This window comes from Odontomachus brunneus, unplaced genomic scaffold (genome assembly GCF_010583005.1).
Source record: "Odontomachus brunneus isolate Ranch 3 - 2012 unplaced genomic scaffold, Obru_v1 Obru_scaffold_052, whole genome shotgun sequence".
Lineage (NCBI taxonomy): Eukaryota > Metazoa > Arthropoda > Insecta > Hymenoptera > Formicidae > Odontomachus > Odontomachus brunneus.
The window spans coordinates 1309491-1330022 of record NW_022639502.1 but is presented as its reverse complement, the minus strand read 5'-3'; the positions used below and the strand labels follow the sequence as shown (position 1 = coordinate 1330022).

The 20532-nt window shown below is 47.0% G+C and overlaps 2 protein-coding genes and 1 non-coding gene across 6 annotated transcripts in view; 1 reads left to right on the top strand and 2 right to left on the bottom strand.

The window, feature by feature from the left end:
* The window catches only part of LOC116845483 (aromatic-L-amino-acid decarboxylase-like), a 52340-nt gene that overhangs the window by 26554 nt on the left and 5254 nt on the right, over nt 1-20532 (bottom strand). The gene's annotated exons all lie outside the window — the stretch shown is intronic.
* Trnat-agu lies at nt 2163-2236 on the bottom strand. Its single transcript has one exon. It is a non-coding gene; the product is annotated as a tRNA-Thr (tRNA).
* LOC116845485 (LIM/homeobox protein Lhx3) overlaps nt 10104-20532 on the top strand; it is a 52240-nt gene continuing 41811 nt past the window's right edge. For all 4 annotated transcript variants that reach the window (XM_032818235.1, XM_032818234.1, XM_032818233.1 and 1 more), the window contains exon 1: nt 10104-14327. In XM_032818235.1, the coding sequence (XP_032674126.1) occupies nt 14051-14327 (277 nt within the window). In that variant the 5' untranslated portion in view covers nt 10104-14050. The remainder of the gene's footprint in view (nt 14328-20532) is intronic.

The following is a 20532-nucleotide window of genomic DNA, read 5'->3' as shown; positions in this document are numbered from 1 at the left end:
TATATATATATATATATATATATATATATATATATATATATATATATATATATATATATATATATGCTCGAATTAGTTTAACAGCACATGGTCTGAGCAAATTTATCTATATTTTAATTCATTCTATTTATATTCCGACGATATGTACTTTATTTCAGATATGCATTATATTAAATAAATAAAGCAAAATTAAATAAAGTCAATCAGCAGATGTCATCGTATAACAATCGAACAGATAACAATTAACATTATTAATAAATCACATTAAGCGCGCGGTATTTGAGAGAGAGAGAGAGAGACACATTTATTTTTATATGCTACCGCAAATTACTGCGCGTAAAATTATACTTCGCTTTTCGCGACGACGTTTCTCGCACAAACGTATCTATTCAAATGTGTATGTAAAAAAAACAAGCAAAAAGCGAATGAATTAATATTATTTATATGTATGTACCATACAATGCAGGATTTTTAACTACGAGTATATTTACATTTAATTTTTAAAGACTCATCTCGAGTGCGGATATCGTTCCCGTTACGAAGCTGACATCGTATCAGTTAAGCCACCCCTAGCTGGTTGGTGATCTAATTTAATTGACACCCTAATAGCGAGCCTGTACGGCCGTTAGACTCTTCGAGCGCGGTCTTTGTGCCTAGGGATGAAAATATAAGGGCGGTTAGCCGGGACGAGACGCATAGGGCGAAGACAATTGAATTTCATGGGGGTTTGGTCGCTTAACCAGCTAATTGGTTTGTTCATGTTACTCAAAGTGTATAACTTTTCCTGCCGTGGCGCCGCGCCGTGGCCGGCTGATCGCTTCGTCAGTGCGTGTTGCAAATACTCAAATATTTTCGGCACGACATCACAGTCTGAATAATTTGTGATTGATAACGGACATCCCGAGATCCATTGAACGAATATCCCGGGTCTGCGAGTTTACGGCGAGTACTTTTTAACGAAAACTCAACCGTTCTTACTCTCATCGCGAGTCGTCGATTTCCGATCTATAGATCGTAATTTTTTGAAATGGAAATTTCACATTAACTTTCTATTAAAATGAAAAAGTCAGTTGGAGAAAAAAAGTTGCAAAAAAAAATTAATCTAATTCGTTAACTTAAGTAAATCAATTACTATCGAATTACAATCGAAAGTATTTTAAGGAGCTTCAACTTCTTTCGGATGTACGTTGAAGGAATCAAACTTTGCGTAAAACCGTTGAGTTCCACGTGGCTAACATTTCTGTCGATTACTAACATCTGCAGTTTCGCAGAAAGAAATTAGTCGCCATATGCTGTAAAGAAAGTTGTTTAGCTGTAGATACTTCTCTCTTTTTAATTTCACGGAGTCGACGTTTCTACGAGAGCGAAAGAGTCAAAGAGTGTTTGCTGGACCCGTGTAATCGGTCCACGAGGAAAATCCGCTTCCGCGAAATGCCGATGAAGTAAATGAATTCCACCTTCCCATTTCCGTTGGTCTTCCGCAAGCCACGGCAAGAGAGGAACCGTGGCCCTTTACGACGCTTTCATGAAGTGAATATTTAACTTTACGTCCCGCGGGTTAAAAATGCTGACCCGCGGCGGGCGAACGGCCGACTCGCTCGCTCGGCAGAGGTTTAAAAACTTGCCGAAGCACGACGATAAAAGATAACGGCTTATAAAACTTCCGAAAGTTCTGGAGAGCAGTACGCAGACACGCGCGGCGAAATTATTCTGCTTTCTCGATTAAGAAGTTCTCAGCGGCACTTGATAAGCGATTCTTATCTAGCATAATGTGCGGCGTGAATCGCCACGAATTACCAATCGCTCCCAGCCAGTTTGCGAAATGTAAACAATTATCGTATGTATATGTGCGCAAATATGTGTGTGGTACGCAAGAACCAACGGATAATTGATTATCTGAAAATAATTAATATACAGACTACGCAATTTTGCGAGATAAATTTTCACTGGCGCTTTTTGTCCTATTAATTTCTCTGCTTCCTTAAAAATCAACGAAGAAAATTACCACAAACACACGAACAACACGAGTACTCTATCCAGAAATGTAAATAATGCTATTTTTAATTAAAATATGTAAAATAGAAAACGCGTGTAACTATAGATAGAGAATATCGATTAGAATTGCAAATAAAAAAAATCATACATCGTGGCTCGACGTACGAAGGCCCCGGAGGGATTCGAACCCTCGATCTCCTGTTTACTAGACAGGCGCTTTAACCAACTAAGCCACGGCGCCTTCTGCCAGTCCTTCCAAATTGCCTAGATTTCTTGCTGGAGACATATACCGGACACATTCCAATTATTTCCCTTCGATCATCTTACAAGAAATTAAATTTAGACAATAAATTTAACAGCAACACGTGCTATGCCCTTTCCGCGAATGAGTAAAGAGTCCGACGCGCAGCTGTCGCAAATCAACAGTGAACCGATATTACATTATCATAGATTCATCGCATCACCTCGAGATGTAGATGATTACAGACGAAAGCGTAATCTTCTCGCGGGAGGAGGAATCAAAGCCCGCCGAAACGCCAAATTCGTCCTGCAATCGTAATGAAACGTAATGCAAGATCCTCGCGCTCGCCGACACGCCCGTGAGACGTGTCAAAGGGAATGCGGTATCGCGTCGCCTCTCTCGTATATAGGAGGAAGAGAGTCTGATTAACGATTACATTATTTCGACGCCGACTTAGCGACCAGCGCGCAGCGAATCGTTCGTTCTGCAACGCCTGCAATATTAAAGGCGGAATTAATGAAATCGCGGCCGAGGTTCCGGCACAGAGTCGGCCCGGTTTATTAGCTTTTAATAAAGAAAGCGTCGTAAGTTTCCAAAGCAAAGGAGAGAGGAGAAGAGACCCCGCGGCTGTACCTTTAATCTGTTCCTTAGTCGCGACCAGTTCCCTTTGATCTTCGCTGAAAGTTCGCCCGGAGCGGCGCATAAACAGGACTCGTGCCGGTTAAAAAGTCAAATAACGCGCGCCGGCGGATCGAGGTGCGTTAATCAAAGGTACGCTTCTTCTTCTTCTTACCCGGCACGAAGGAGCCCGACGAGCGGGATATCCGGGAGAAGACGTTGCGGATTATTCATCAAAAGGCGCGCTCTATCACGCGGCTTTATTATCATTATCAATATCTTACGCGATGATAGAATCACGAGAAAGGAAGGAAAGAAGGAAGGACCTGCCTTTTGCATATTTCGGCATTTTTCGAGATTTAGAAGTGACTTTTCTTTTTCATTTTAATGAATTAGACAGGTGTCAAAGAAATATTGTGGTTGGACAGAATTAGAAAAATTTGAATTCAAATTAAAAAGAGATATATTGTAACATGTTAAACGGATGCTTATATTTGAGAGAAGTTTCTCTGGCTCGTCGCCATGCATGAAAGAAGTGTAAGAGAAAGAAAAAGAAGTGAACCTGAAAAAGAAAAGATCGAGAAAGCAGTCGCGAAAGAGGTAAAAGATACGCGAGCGAGCACACGTGCAAAGTTCCAGAAGAAATCCTTTAAAGCAAAAAGTTCCTCCAAGATTATCCTTTGTTACGCACTTTTTCGTAGCTTGAAGCCACGTTAACTAGCCGGAGCTGTAGGGAGGAAAAACGCTGAGACCAAAAACACGGAGAGAAACCGTCGAACGGAGAAAAACCGACGTCGAGGAGAAAACAACAAGTTCATATCTGTCTCGCGAAAGGAAGGGTAACAACGATGGGTGACGCCTCACGAGGTATACAAGACAACGCAGGAAGAAGCAAAAGCGCGGCTGGAAAGAAAAAGATAAAAAGCGAGCAAATCGGCTGAAAGGGCTCGAGCGGGGAAAACCGGCGTGGTGGCGAGGAAGGAAGAAACAACGCGATAGGTAGATAGATAGATAGGTAGGTAGGTAGGTAGGTAGGTAGGTAGAAGAAGAAGAATGCCGGTGGCAGAACGTCGTAAATTCCTGCGAACAGCCTCGCGTAAAATATAGAGGTGGCTACGTTCTGCATATGTCATCCGTGCTCTTTCTCGCCCATCGCTTGCGCGCTCGCGCACGTGTTAACGCGCGTCCTCGCGAGAAGAAAGGAGAGGAGAGAAGCGAGGAAGGAGAAGATGGTATGGGGATGTGAAAGAGGGTGGACACGGCAGGGTGGCAGCACACCCGGGCGCAGAAGTTCGAAGTGGCGGCGAGATGAAAACGATGGGCGAAACGAAAGGGGCTGCGCAAGAGGATGAGGGAGGAAGAGAGGGATGAGAAAGAGAGAAAGAGAGAAGAAGCGTGAAGGAGAGCAAATCGTGGGGACATTTCGCACGCGAAAGAGCACATGCTCGGAGGCCAGAGAGAGGGATTGAGAAGGCGAGAGAAGAAGAGAGAGAGAGAGAGAGAAAGAGAGACAAAGATAGAGTGACAGAGAGACAGAGACGGCAGGGAGGAAGGGGTACGCAGCTGCAACAGCAAAGCGCATTGGAGAGGACAGGACAAGATGGGCCGCGCGCGAGGACGAAGAACGGGATATCGGAGAGGAGAGCGAGCAGAATGGATGGACGCGCGGAAAGCGTGGGCGAATTTGTTTGCCCTTTTCGGCGGAGGCTACTGCCGCCACCATCGCCGCCGCCGCTGCCGCTGCTGCCGTTGCCGCCGTCGCCGCCGCCGCGGCTCGTATCGATTCGGCGTCGTCGTTTGGATATTAATGCCCGTATCGCGTGGGATTATTCGTGGTAAATTGTGAAATTTGGCGCACTGAGGGTGCCTCTCGCGCACCCTCCAAGTCCGCTCAATTTAGAAAATGCGTGGAGGCCTACGTGTCAAATAAGGGGGTGTCTTGGGGGGTGGCGTCGCGCGACTCACTGATCTTACCGCAACCCGCTTGACCCACTTTTGATCGCTCTTGAATTTTCGCGCGAGTTTCTTCACGCGAGAAATAACACGAGCGAATGATTCGCGATGTGAAACACTCTCGACTCGCAGATTTTCCAAATTGCCCACCATTAACTGCGCGATCCATCAAATCAGAGCCGTCAGTATATATTCCACGTTCTCGCAACTCAAACAATCGAGAAACAACCGTCTGTCTGTCTGTTCTGTTGTTGGAAACTGGAATAACCAAAGTCATCTGGTGAAATAGAAGCGAAGAGGAAAATCGTATGTGATCAAGTCTATGATATTCGTTATACTTTTATCAGGAATAATATAGTTGGCCCAAGTAGACATCGAATTCGCAGACTGTCGCGAATCAAGCGTGTCGTGAAGGCCGGCTTTTGCGGAGGATCTTCCGGAGGAGACAGAGAGAAAGATAGACTTGCCGGTGTAGAAGGACTGTTATCGTCTCCGCCGCTCTAGTCTCGTACGGTTCACGGGCTCAACTTCGGCTTGGAAAAATGTAGAGCACGTTGACGTTGGGCGCCAGGCAAGAGAGACGAGAGGATATCGAACCGAGCGAGGCCAGGGGCGGAGTTGCCGCACCGGGTTACCATGGAAACGTGACACTCTCTTTCGGGCTTTTCGAGCTTTTCGAGCTTTTCGAGCCGCTCGCTCGCGCTAGCCATCCCGCGCGCTATCCGCGTTTCCGTTATGCAACACGCCGATATTGCAAGAACGATTCCCTTTCTTCGCATGCGCTACGGTTCACTCGTAGTGCTCGGTCGTCTTTGCGATAAAGATCCTCATCGCGATTCTCCTATACGACTTGACCCTCCCGTGACGAAAGAAGTGACACTTGAAACGTCACGTCGGAGCTTTGATTAGTAATTTGTTAGGTTGTGAAAAGAAAGTAACAAATTCGAGGATGTTTTTCGAGTGGAATACTTGAAGAATCTCATTCACTAGTAAGTTCACTTACAATTCAGCAGTAAATTGTAAGTTCACTTACAATTTACTTAAGAGATGGGTTTTATGGATACGAAGACGACGGCTGCTACTATTTTGTTGCACTTATATTATAATAAAAAAAAGAACATCCGGATTTATGTAATAATAAAAAAATATTTGCTTCCGTCATATTATTCGATATTCGGTGCAAATGACATTATTTATATTATCACGTTATATTATCGAAAAACATAAACTACTACCTTTGTAAGTGGACGTTGATTTTACTACGACATATTTGCCGATCTCATTAAAGAAATAGAAGAAGCTACCGTTATTGGGACGCACAAAAGACATATACGCACTGATTACTTAGTGCTTCACAAATTATGCAACTGCCAATGAGTGTTTGGTGACCCGAACAGCTGTATCTGTGCTTTGCCGCGGCAAGATCCGAGAGAGGACGAAATCTCATCGAAAAACGCCGTCGTTTATCTACTTTATCGGCCGAGTCCCATCCCATGAGATTGGGTACGCGCGCGATACCGGCTCGGTACCGGAACGGAAAGGGTTAAGGGTTAAGATCTGCGCTGCGTGCCCGGAATTACGCACGGGCAGCTTCCAAGCGGTGCGTGCAAAACGCGACGAAAGCCGTCGATGTCTCTCTCCCGATAGCGCGGGACTGCGACGTTGGTCCGAGGTCGAGGAACGTAGGTTTAATTTCGTTGAGTGCACCCAACGACTGATCCAGTCACCCCCGCGGGTCCGCCTCCGCAAACGCGCGCCACACATACACACGCGCCAAGGCGGACACACGTGTGTGCGCGTGTGAGCGGGACGCCGTACGAGCGAGTTTAAGCGGACGCGTTTACGCGACACGTGGGTGTAACAATCCTTACGCATATGTGTGTATGTATGGCGTGTATGCGTGTATGTGTGCGCAGTAGCGTTTACACGGGGGTGTCGCAGTACCCTTCGTCGTAATTTTAATTACAGATTCTTTACACCGACTCGGGGCGCGAGGCTTTTCCTGATTAAAGTTAAGAATTGCGAGCGATCGAAAGTGGAGAGCTTTTCGCGAACGACGCTTCTGAAGCGCGGTTCAACGACTAAACTTCATTATTCGTTTGAAATCGGCTTTTCTTCCGGGGATTTTTGGTCTGGAATTGAATTGTTTCAGCACATTCGATACCAAATATTATAAAAAAAGCCCTTAACAAATGGTTTCTCTTGAAATTTTATTAAATTATATTTTTCAGTTTATCTTCTGGCCTTCGCAGTTTAGAAAAAAAGAAAAAATGACAACTTTTATAATGCTGCATTTGTGTATATTTAGATAGAATGTAATAGTGTGTGTATAAGTGCGCGCTTGTGGTGAGCAAGGTGACTTACACGTGCGTACCGACCGAGTACATGTGAACTCAGGATGTGATGGTGCACGCGAATGTACGTGAGAGTAAATATGTACCCAGGATCAAGCGTATGTACCACCATGTACACCATGAACGTACATATACGGGCCATTCGTAAATGCTCTTTCCGATGCAAGCCGCAACCAACGCGCGCAACATGTATTCTGCATGTAACGAGCTTTATTCCTACAATCTAAAAAAGGTAGGAAAAAACTAGCTAATTTCCCGCCCCGTCTCTCGCCTCTAGTCAGACGTCGATGAATAACACGCGTTAGTCGTTGCGCGTCATGCACGTCCCGCTATTCTAATAGCTACTTGCACGTCGAGACCCGTAGGAATTGTAGATTCGACCGATCTTCTCTCCGATCTCCAAATCAAATTAACACACGAGCCAACGAGGATCAGAACCTTCCGTCACTCGGCACGCGATATCGTAATCCAGTTAAGGATCCTCATTGCCGTTAGTGCGAATCCTTTTCACCGCGCGAAATTTGCTTGCTAAAATCGCGCGATGTTCTCCCGCGCAACCCTGTATGCACTTTGCAGCAATAAGAACAAATGACATGCAGAGAGAAAGAGAGGAAGAAGGGGGAGAGAGAAAGCCGGTCCACACGCTCGTCTCAAAGCGCGCCTAGCATAAACGTAGGTCAGATAGTACACAGAGAAATGTTCAGTAGCAGTGATTCACCTAGCTACAATAAAAATATGTCTCGCTCTCCAGAGCTCGGGCCAGAATCTACCCCTGTCGACCTGTCGTAGTGGGGGGTGGCGGCGGCGGCGGCGGCGGCGACGGCGGTGGTGGCGGCGACGGCGGTGGTGGCGGCGACGGCGGTGGTGGCAGCGGCGGCGGCGGTGGCGGTGGCGGTGGCGGTGGCGGTGGTGGCGGCGGCGGCGGTGACGGTAGCTTAAGCCACCCCGTACACGCCCGACGCCCGAAGGGTAGGTTGGACTTGGGTTGGCCGACCAGCCCGTGGCCGCCATTATTGACCATCGGTCTTGATTAGCGCGATACTATCCTGTTCTGTTTCTTGCGGAACCTTCGACGTCCGCGAAAGTTTGACCTCTCTTTTTCCTCCCGCCATCCGCGGCGCCCTTTCCCGCCTCATGTTATTAATAATGCGCCACAGCCGCGTGATTTATCGCTCATGTTGGACGTAAACAGATTAGGAACATCGTTCGGATGCCGGAGAATCGCGCGTGTATCAGCCGTAAGCACGACGCAATCGCGAGGGGTCCGAAACTCAAAATTACGCTATCGCGGGCGCGAGAAAGGACGGGAGGTTGGTTCCCGATCTTTCAACCGCGTTGTGCTCTCCCTTGCATTTTTGCGATTTTCTAAGAGATACGACGATAACTCACGGCAAAAAAAAAATTCGAAAAATTCGTTTCTTCTTGGTGCAATTCTTCCGGAATGTACCTTTCGCAAAATAAAAGAAGCTGAACATTCCACTTGATATTAGAGTCACTGTTGCGTGAGGAGCAGATAATGGAAAGAGAAAGTCATCTTTGATGTTAAATCCAAGTATAGTGAGATTAACCCGTAATCTTGTTGTTATTATTCTAACGCAACGACGTGCAACTCTTTAATTCTACTTTCACGATATGAATATTAACGCAGAGTGAAAAGTTCAGACTGTTCGCATGGACGAACATTCTACTCGTGATTATTGCTGGCTGTACTAATTAACAATCTAATAATTTCAACGCTACACGAGAAGAGGGAGATTGAGTGTGGAATTAACAATTACTTATAGAGCCCACAACGTTCATATTAATATTCGATGTAGCGAATTTCCAAGCTGCTGAGAAAAGTGCTAGCTTATTTCGTTCGACGATGCAAAATGTCGTATACTCGAGGCAATAACTATTTCTTCTCCCTCTTTCGCTCCCCTTCTTCAACTTCTGCAGCGGCTCTTATATAGAAAACCGGTAAAAGGTTAATATCGATAACCCGGCTTCTCTCTATAAACGTCGCGCTCGTACGCGCATCGTCGATCCTCCTCCATCGTCCCGTTTATATCGCAAAATCCGTATACGAAAGTGAAATATAGTCGTAGTAAACGCGAAACGTACAAATAGGAGCCTAAAAGCGGCGGTTATACGGCATTCTCGGTTCTTTTATGTGTGAGAGCACTTCAATATTAATTATTACTTGTATCACGTGACTGGAGTAGTGATTCCCAATCTGACAACTGAAGTCGAGTTACTTGTACCGAAGAAGCCACACGATTTTCAGCAGCGGCGAGGCTGAAGGAAGGAACCGAGTTAACATTTTTGCATTTTCGAAATTCAGACGGGAACTCGTCTCTTTTGCTCTCCCATCATTTCCAAACTGTCTTTGCCCAAAAAACGTTTGCGTTAAGCGTCCTAGAGCTCTTTTCCTAAGAATACATTCGTGTCCGGAAGTTTCAACGAGTTCTTGCACATCCTGCGCGCGTTCCTCTACGAGCATCAAGACCCATCGTCTCCGCATGTGTTGCGACTACCTTTAATCGCGATCGCCACTACATTTTTCCTTCCTCCCGCAGTGGATGCGAAGTCCATCGCGCTCCAACTGGAAAACTACGCTTCGGGGCTCGCGAGCCCTATCCTCGTATCGTAAACCATCTCGAAATCTTGTACGAGGTGGTATCTCGGTGTGTGCGTTTCCGCGCTACCTCGCGAGGGGATACAAGTTGCAAGCGGGGCGCAGGCGTGCCAAGAATCCCCACCGACAATCTCCCCCCTCTCTCTCTCTCTCTCTCTCACTTTTTTCTATCTGTCTATCCCTCTCTCTCTCTCTCTCTCTCTCTCTCTCTCGGTAATATTCGAAGAGGCAGCGGTGGCGGTGACGGCGGCGGCGGCGGCGATCTCGGTGGTGGTCGAGGATGGTAGGGTGGCAGCCTCTCCTCCGATAGCTGCATGCACGATTTCGGACGGTACGTCCGGTGCTGGTGCGCGACCACCTCCACCTTCCGCGTCCTCCGTGCCCTCCGAGGCCGGTTCCCGCTGGTGTTGTGCTACGTCGAGCCGATGCTGAAGCCGGCTCCATAGTACCGCGGCATCTGCTAATCAAATCGCACATTCCTCGATCGCGTCGCGTCTATCCTCGATCGGGCAGCGAAAAGATCGCGAGAACTGGATCCGCGCGTCCATGACAGTGCTGACGAGTCTCGCGGAGGAGCGACGAGCGAGAACGACGCGATAATTCGTATCGGGGCCCGATCTCGCCGATTAAGCGTCGAGTGATTGAGTTTTATATCAAGAAGCAAGAAAGAAACCACTGCACGCTAATCGATCGCATCGATTTATTGCTGGAAAAAGAAGTACACTTTTCACAGCTACTCCCTTACATCTCATTCACGGAACGATATTCGGCTGGATGAGTGAGTGTTGATTCTCAGTGGAAACGTGTTTCGGTTGGAACGAGGATTTCCTTTCAGTTTCAGCATTTCAGAGCGTCGAGGTCGCTGAAGAGTTATCGTCGCTCACTTGTATTTCCAGATTTGAAGGGAAAGTTCTCAATAGGGTACTTCTGCAGGAAGTAACGCGTGTCTTCTCGCAATTGGAGGCTTAAACTAATCGTCGATCCTCGTGGTTATTATTATTCGCACGAACCTTGAGCGAAATTACGGAGAACCTCCATTTTTGGCGTCCCGGATCGGACACAAAATGCGAAGATACCGAACCGAGCGAGGAGGATCAGTGGCGGTCATCGTGGAGTGTCATCGAACGCGCTCGTAGAGGCAGACGGGGCGATCGGGACGGGCCGCTTCACCGATGGGAAGGAAAAAACGGGCAGGACAACGTGGCAGGTCGAAGATCGCGATCAAGAGGCCGCGGAATTCGGCGTTTCTTACCGGCCGACGGGGCTGACCGCATATTCGGGCCCAACCGGGTGGAGCAGATCGGCAGACAGGGACTAGATCGACCGCGATCCTCCGTGTTTTTCTTCGGCCGACGGCCGAGGCTCACGTCGGGATTCGCGAAATTTACATCGACACGCGTATAAAAACCGGCTCGCTACCGATCACGACGCGGGGATGCGATATCGACGAGAGTCGAGGGCGGTCGAATTCCTACGGACAAACCCCCAGCGTCGTTGTTGGTCGCGATCAGCAAATTTCAGCCACAGAACAACGATCGTCGAAGATATTTCCCAGTGTGCACGGGATCAGAAGCGTGATTGCCGGGTTAGAAGTGTGACTGCATGGGAATAATCATTAAAAGAGACGCGTTTAAATGTTCACTGAAAAGAGATGAAAATTGGACAATTTTCTAGGAGAAAGTTTCTCGTAAAAATTGGTATCAGCGCCTAAGAACTCGCGCTTTGAACAATGTTGTTTCGTTATCAGAAGACAGTGACGACAGTTGTATACTTAATACAGAACCGAATTGCTACAAGTCGGCGCACACGTATAGCACTGACGAAATTGTCCCAAGAGGGGAAAATTGCGATCAGATTCGACGCGCAATCGTCTTAAGGCGACACGCGCCACGTTCCGAGTAAATAGCTTATCACGCACTATCGTTCGCATGTAAAGGAGCGTTTTATCAGCGCGATTTATCCAGAAGCGAGTGCTTCCAGAACCGGACGATAAGCTGCGCGTGTCGGCGCGAAGTTCTTCGGATTCGGTGGATCTCCGTCCGGTGAAATCGGTGTTACGTATTCAAGGTTACGGTCGCGATAAACCCGGTCTCGCGAGCAGCCCGATAAGCGGCCGATCTCGGGGGGCACCGACGAGTGCGCGGCTGGCTGCAGGCCCGCTCGGACCCTGCCGGAAGGAGCGGCGCTTCGACAGCGATTTCCGGCCTGTTCGCGCCGTTGCTGAAAAGAAGCGACGGGCAACTCAGGGCGCTGCACTCCGCCGTAGCAAAGAACAGGTGACGCGAACTTGACTCGACTGGACTTGACGCGAGATCATCGTGTATGTCAAGACGGGGAGATAGCGTTTATAGCAAGTGCAAGAAAAAGAAGAAGTGACGTCGACTTCGCGCGACTCGCCACTGAAGTGAACTACTCGCGACCAGGGGACTACCGTCGGCGGGACGCGTGGTCCGGTTTGTCTGTCTGTGCTCGTTCTTAATCGACTGCAACCGTGGACTGTTAATATAAGATTGATTTAGGATCCAACTGGGGCAGAGCCACGGTTTTGCCAGATAATTAACTCGCAGTGTGTTTGAAACGGCAAAATTGGGACTTCAGTCAGATGATACACGCTTGATGTTCAATGTGTGATGCCTTCGTTGAGTGTAACGAGATATTAGTTACTACAGAAAACCACGGCTTTTCATGTTAGTCTGGAGGGAAAAGTCGCGTGGCGGCTGAAAAATCGCGTGCGCGCTCGCCGGTCGTGAACAGCTTCGACGATAATAAATCGCGCGGTGGTGTTGGACTATTTGCAAGCAACCTGTTCGAGTCTCGCGCGCAATGAGCTCGTAAAACACGAGCCCTGAGAAGCAGGTACAGCGCGCCAGGTAACAGAGAGGAAAGCGTGCCTCCTCTGACTGCATCGCTTATGATCGTGATGAACTTCGCGAAGACTCTTCTTCGTGCGCGAATCTCCTTGGAATGAGGTGAAAACCACAAATGATTGATGACCGAACAAAGTGGTCGATACGAATGAGTGAAGTTTGGTACGCGTCTCTCTTGTATCGGGAACCAAATCGTGCCCATTTGTGCACATCGCTCGAGAGAAAGAGAAAGAGGACTACGACGGATCGTTGGGGTCGTGGTGAAGATTGATGCAATGTCTGGGGAACGTGAGTGAAGACAAACACGCGCCTAATTGAACGACGAATCTGCAATTCGAGGAAAACTGCGCGGGAGTGTTACGCGGAGTGTCTTCTTCAACATCCGCGTGACTGCTCGGCGTTCAACGAGGACCAACAAAGTGATTAGTAATCGTTAATCGAAGTTGTGATCATGTATAATCTGATAACCGTGGAGATTGGTAATCAGTAATTATTCTATCGTGGTTCCCCGCGAGACATCAAACCATCCTCGTGGACGGAACTCGCGTGGAAAACTTGGCTTGATACTAAAGGAGAGCAGGTGTACGAGGGATTTTGTTTTTTCTACGTTCGACTGTCGCGCTCGCGAGTTCTGTTTCGCTGTTGGAGGTGATCTGCTTTGGAAGCATCGTACCACGCGAGATCGAGCGGCAAGTTCGAGCTTGCCGTCATCGACTACGTCGCTCGAGTTTGCACGACGTTGATGAGCAGAAACGACTTGGCGTCCGAAAGTGCGCTTTGCGATGGTCTAGAGGCTAATACGAAAGTTCCCTAATTTCACTTCGGCGAAGAAAGTGCCTTGATGCACGACTACGCGTGTTTGACGTGCTCTCGTCGAGAGCTCGACGCTCCGAGTGATTAAGACTGACTCCTCACGCGTAACTTGTAGCCGGACTATCGCACACCACGTGTCTTCGTCAAAGCTGGCAGTGAATCGGCCAACCATCCGAACACCACAGCGGCTTTCCTTCCGAGCGACGAGCGTAGCGAGAAGATGCAACACGCATGAGTCATCGGCCGAGAGCCTCTCGCGATCAACGAACTCGTCTCTATCGACGTCCGCGGTCGCTGTTCCGCGGCCCGCGACCACGCCGCCGCGACGGTCTCACGTCCGCGGAGATCTCACGCGCGATTCTCAACGTCCTCGAGGAGATAGATCGTCGCTGGTCGGCGAGATAGTCGCGCGAAGGCCGACGACTCCCCCCGAGTCGGATTGCTCCTGACGCGATTGCTCGAGCTCGCTCTTAGACTGGAGCTGTACTTGCCGTACGCACCACTGCCGGGGGGCGGCGGTATCCTCCCGGCGGTGAGCGCCAGCGGTTCCGGTGGCTGTCGTCCGGTGCTGCTGGGTGGCGTCGATTTGTCCATGTCGGCAGCGGTGCAGCCGCCGGTCGCGACGCTACCGAGTTTGACCAGCAGCGGCCCGATCGCGGCCCACAATTCCCTGCATCACACTTCCGGCGGCTTGGCCCTGCCGCTGGGTGCTGCGGGCCCACCGGTGATGATGCCGCGGCCACCGCCGGGTGCCATGCCGCCGCTAGGGCCGGCATTGCCGTCGACTCATCAGGACGAAGACTTGGCCGACGCGGCGCCTAACCAGGACGTCCTGTTGGCGCTCCTCGCGAGGAACAAGAATTTAGAAGGTGAGTGCGAAAAGAGGAGCCGAGGAATCTTCAGAGATGATCCCAGGAGGCTTTCACGTAGCGGAGGGTCGGGGGGAGATGAATCAATGGGATTTATGTGTCAATGATTTATATGTTACGGAAATCACGGCTTTAGAAAGCCGGCGAGTTTTTCAGAAAGTAAGGCGCGCGATTATTCGACGTTCGAGGAGTTATGTAACGTGACGAAGCCAACTGTGAGACGATGTATCGATAAACTGATAGAACTGGCAGCCGCGAATATTATCGAAGATTATCTCCCAACGACAATCGCGATTATTTAGATGCAACTTATGCAACGCTCACGTGTGTACACGATATTACAGAGCGCGCACCGCCGCGAGAGCTCGCCTGCTGCGCGAACGCATAAAACTTCCAGTTATATCTTTCTCTCTTAGCGCGGAAATATGTTCGTTTATTTATTTAGTTTTTCTTAAGCGATACATCAAAGAGATTAGAGTACTGGCGGAATGATGCATCGTTGCGGATACACATTGCTCACGCGGGATACTCCTTTCCCGTCGACGCCGCCGCCGTCGTCGTTGTCGTCGTCGTCGTCGGGTTATCAACGGCGATTATTCAGCACGTTGACGTTTATGGAGAACGTAATTCCGACAATGCTTTTATATCGCTAAAAGAATCAACACGCAGCTTCGAAAATATCCGGTTATTCGGTATTTCATACATCATGTGCAATTTCAAGGTTTTACGCTCGGCTATTTTTAAAGAGAGACGCGTTGTGCTCTTCCCTCTCTCTCTCTCTCTCTCTCTCTCTCTCTCTCTCTCTCTCTCTCTCTCTCTCTTCTTTTTAATTTTTCTGCAATTCTCGATTCAATGCGAAGTGTAAATATCAGCAGATGCATTACCAACACAAAACACCCGAGCCACCCCATTTAATTATTATCGCTCTGTTTTTCGTTATGTTCGCTACGTTCGCGCGACTTGGAAACACGGGCGGCCGTTTTATTCAGCCGAAAAGCGAATGGCAATTGCGCCGGGGGCAATTTGCACGCGGGAACGTGGCGATTAACGTCCGAGCCGATAACGAAACGCTCGACAATCGCGACCGGTAGTCGCGAGACTCGATCGCAATTTACCTCCTTCGATTTGTCGCGCTTCGTACGACACCATGTCCAGCTTTATCTCTCGACGACGGCGACGACAATGACGCCGACATCGCATAATATTGGCCGGGGTTAAAATTCTCGGCACGCATTACGGTGGCCACTTTTTGATAATGCGCTCGTGATTAGCGCGATTGATAAGATTAATATCCCCTCCCGAGACAACATCTATCGCGCTCGGGGCTGCTGTCTTATTGTACCTTTTTTCTTCTCCTTCTTACTGACACCGCGAAACCTTTGAATCCAGATGATATTTCGGCAAAATGACATCACGCGCCCGATCGCCGCCGCTCGAGAGTTTCGAATCGAAAATCTCGTCGATCGAATCGTCAGTTGCGAATCTCGACAAGGTGCTCCGCGATATCACGAACGAAAGAGAGAGAAAGAGTATAACGCACGCCTGCCATGTTTCATTCGGTTCGCAAAGCAAGAAAAAGCGCGCGTAATGCTTGTAAAATTATTGCTACAAGATACTTAACGAAAAACCCCTTCAGTTTGCTGGAGTTAACTTATCGTGTATATACATTATTATTCTTCTTCATCCTTCTTCCATTTGCGCGACTATTCTTTTCATCAGCGCAAAGCTATTACGGGAGAAGGATATATATTTTGGTGATCTTTAGGATGATTATATATTTAGAGAACAGACAATCCCGCTAATTATATCCAATATAGGATGAGATTAAGTCTCATATCGCGCAAATATGGAATACGATGTAAGCTCGTCGACTTCGCCGACCGTGCAGGTCGAATGGACTTGATGTATTTAATAACGATATCGCGATATGCAAGTTGTATAAAACGTGTTATATTCGGTCACAATGCTCAAAATTCCTTTTTCTCTCGATATCGTTTATTTTTGTCTCGTCAGATATTACCACAGACGTTACCACAGACGTTAACGTCTCTGTAAACTTCTCTCCTCCTCCACCCCGCAGCCTTTCCGCCCGTAAAGTCGTGAGACCGTTGTCTAATTTTGGAATATAATACGTCTCGCGGATTTAATTAACATCGGAAAGCGATGAAAATATAAGCGCACGCTAACTCACGTTCGCACGACCGTCTCTACGACGTCAATTAATTGCGTTATGTAAAATTAAAACTGCAGCGTTACATATTAGCTCGATGTTGATTCGCAACATTACAACGTTACACGTCGACACGGAGTGCAATAAGATGACAGACTGCTCTCGCGCTCATAAAGTAATGTCAATTTCTATCAATCTCTATTTTACATACAAATACAGAAAGAATCATACATTTAATATCCCTTTCCGGCGCGAAATATCCCAACAGAAATATACTGGGTCGTGTAGCAAATAATTTCGAATGTTCCATAAAATAAAATTGTAATTGTGTTATCATGTCGTTATAAATAATTTGGTAAAACAGTGCCCATGCGAAGGATAGAGTAAGATTTTTTTAAATGGTGTACGCCCTGTTTCATTAAATTATAACGACGTGAAAATATAATCGTTCTATTTCACCTGAGAAATCCAAAATTACTCATTATACAACTTCCAATATCTTCAAAATAGAGTTCGTGGCTATTCCTGTTTTTCTCTTATCTTGGTATCGTTTAATTGCTCGTTGCAATTTACCATACTATTTCTTCGTACATATCACGATCACTCAAGATGACGTGGAATATTTCGTAACCTCTTATCGTCGGGCCACATTCGATCGGTTGTACTCATGGCCGCGCGAGATACCATCTCGGGTCCTTATCTGCGACTAGAGAAATGTCCGCTATTTCTCATGTAAAGTATCAACGGAGCGAGCTTTATTACTGGCTCCTATAAAGTGTCAACGGCACACTTTATTACTGGTTCTTTTCGCGTGATAGGTAGACGTCGTTTCTCATGACGGAACTTATTCATTCATATTACGCGAAACGAAGCATCGAGAGTAAGAGGCCGATGAGACGATATCGTGAATTATATCTCGCATAATAGAACATAATAAAATAGATGACAAGTATGATTATCGGGCGACTCTTTAACCTTATATTCTTCTAGCCCTAATATTTTGTCGTGGATTTCTAGGGCGGTTTTGCAGCCGCGCTCGCTGCTCGCTGAGCATAATTACGGAAATTTCGACGACGGGTATCGTTCGGTCGATAGGATGTCTTCGAATCTCTCACTCGCTCCTCTCGCCTTAACGACGCTGACACTCTCGCCTGGCATTTTCATCCTCCTTCTCTTTCGTCTGCCCTCTGCGCCTTGCGCGCACCGGCATGTCCTCTGAGTTATTCATCCAGTCGATCTCGGTGAGTGGAGCAAGGTCGAAGGCTTCCTAAATTATGAACGTCCGCGGCGCGGAGGACGACCTCGCGGTTGTACAACACGGAGTCGGCGACCGATTTTCCGAGTGAATATTCACGGCGAATCGTGATAATTAAGTTGGCGACCTGTAAACAGAGCTGACAGGTTCACGACCCCTTAACCCTTTTAGGATCCGAATACTGTCCATATTTTCTGTTCATTACGAAGCGACGGTTGAATAGCAAGGTTGTTAGGGATTTCTTGATTGGTGATTAGCCTTGATAAGATTCAAATCAGGGTTTCTCGACATGGATAGTCTTCAAACGTGAAAACACGTTCACGAAATGGCTATTTCTGTTGCTACAAATTATTTTCTAAATGTGCGCGGTGTGTATATATTAGGATATTCAATACATCTACACACGTGTTGAACAATTTCTTTTTTGGTAAAATTTATTTCATTTTATATAAAACATGAATTTTGTTAGTCTTTTGAAACGATTCTTTACCGTATTATTAGAATTTTAAAATGAAGTAGAATATGTAATATAGTCTTTCTCTTACTAGTCTGCAATAAGATTCAAATTCTAAGAGCTGTTGGATTAAACGCTAAAAAGAGAAAATGTGGCTAACCCCACATTTTATTAATCATATATCTTTATGTATCTTGTGTACACAAGTGGAAATTACATATTGCATTCAGGTAAATGTTACTCGTTTCAAGTATTTCATACATAAGTTTGTACTTCTGCAAATCTATCATAAATTCACTACGAGCATTAGACTTGTTCAAAGTACATTCTGAATCCTAGTATGTTTAACATTTCAATCAGAAATATTAGATTAAAATAAAAACTCGGTTTGCTTACATAAACTCAAATCAACTTTTCTTCGATAAAGTTTTGTGATATTCTTGCGAAGAGAATAAATTCTTCTTTTGGGTGCATGATAATATATATGAGCTTTCCTAAAATTTGTGATGAGTATATTTTTTCAGACATATATATTATTAAAAAAATATCCTTCTGCTGAAGATAACCGTTACTTGAAAGAAGTAAACTGAATGATTACATTTCTTAACAGTAGAATGATATGTGTCTGTGAGCGAAGATCGCGTTCACTTTGTCTTTAAGTTAAGCGCGACCGGTCAGCGGTGTATAATCGCGACGTAAGGGTTAATATCTACCGCGAAGGGTAGGTTCGGTTCGACTCGAGATGCTCGTGCGCCGTTACGCGACCCCGAGAAACCGATCGACGCCGGCCCGGTTAAGCGTTTCTGGGTAATAAAGAGCGGAGTAGTTCGTGGCTACGCTTTTGTTAAAAGGGCGCGGCGAGGGTGGCGGATATTTTAATAAGGTAAGTGCTGCAAGGCCGGTTGCTATGCCATTGGGGCGGTTTAATCATGTAATGTGTTCGGAGGCTCGGCCGTCCCGCAATCGATATACAGTATTGCTTCGGGCACGACGCGGCGTGTACACGACGCGCTTAAATCCTAAACCCAGCCTAGAGAAGCAAGCCCGCGTGAGTCGTGTAAGCAGCGTCAAGCCCTCGCAAAGTGCAAGAAGAGCTTGCCGTCGTGTTCTAGGCGAACTACTCGTCCACCTGCCGTGCGCTGCCCTTGCAAATTGCAGCGAACGTTGCGTGGCAGAATTGGCAAGGAGCGAGTAATGCCATGGGATTTACGTCGTACACTCTACAAACGTGATCACGACAAATCAACACGACAATGCGGTCTTGCGACCTGATGCATAAGAATCGACTAAGCGCATAACTTGTGAACTGTTCGAAGTAAGATTTTATACGCAAATTTTTTAGACTTACGAATTATAAGCTCGCTTTGGAAAGAGATGCAAAAAGAAGCAGTCAAGAAAGAGCTGAGCCTGACTAAACGTTGACAAAACAGACTATGATAGAAAGCAAAAACAATACTAGGTAAATTTCTAGCAGAGGTATTCCCTCTTCAACAATTTCCATTCGCTCAGCTCACCAATTTTTGATCTCCGAGCAATTTAACAAATAATTTTGATATTTTTATTTCAAATTGTAAGACTAACTTGTATGTATGCAGACGGAGAGAAAAGTGTGGGATAAAAAGTCTCTTCCTTTCTCCTTTCTCTTCTTTTTTTATGGAGAAACTGTCAGAGTCGCACGTTGACAAGGGGTGAAAAGCTCCAATGACGATGTCAACCAACCCCCGAGCGAAATGGTAACCATAGGAAACGGCGGCTCATAGCGAATGAGGGCTGGTCGGGACGGGGATGAAAAGAAAATGGCGGACTGGTTACGGGGGTGCGCGTGGTATTCACGTGCAGGGGTGGAGAGAAGTCGGTGGGAAAATGAGGATGAAGGTCGGTACCTTTGTTGCCGACGACGACGACGACGACGGATCGGCTTTGGTGCTCTAAAAGGGCTGAACCTTAAGGTTCCTACCCGTATAATCGCGCGCACCAACACATGTACCCGCGAATACGCGTGTACTTGTGTACGGTGTGTCTCTCTGGGATGTGCGCGAGGAACGTCTCTAGCGCTTCGCGGTAGTCCAAAGCCGATGATTGGACGAGTTGATCGTATTACGCTACGGATGGAAGAAGCTCTTCTACTGGAGCTTAAATTCCTCACGCCACTTTACGGTGTCTGTGTGACATAGTTGCCATATCTTTTTCTTTTTCCAATTTTTTTTGAAGAGAGAGTTTGATGAAACAGTTCGCTCGATCGTACGATTAGAATTTACTATACTGAATACTAGCATCTCCATCACATTATCGAATATGTCGAGCAAAATTTTAGGGATTGATTATA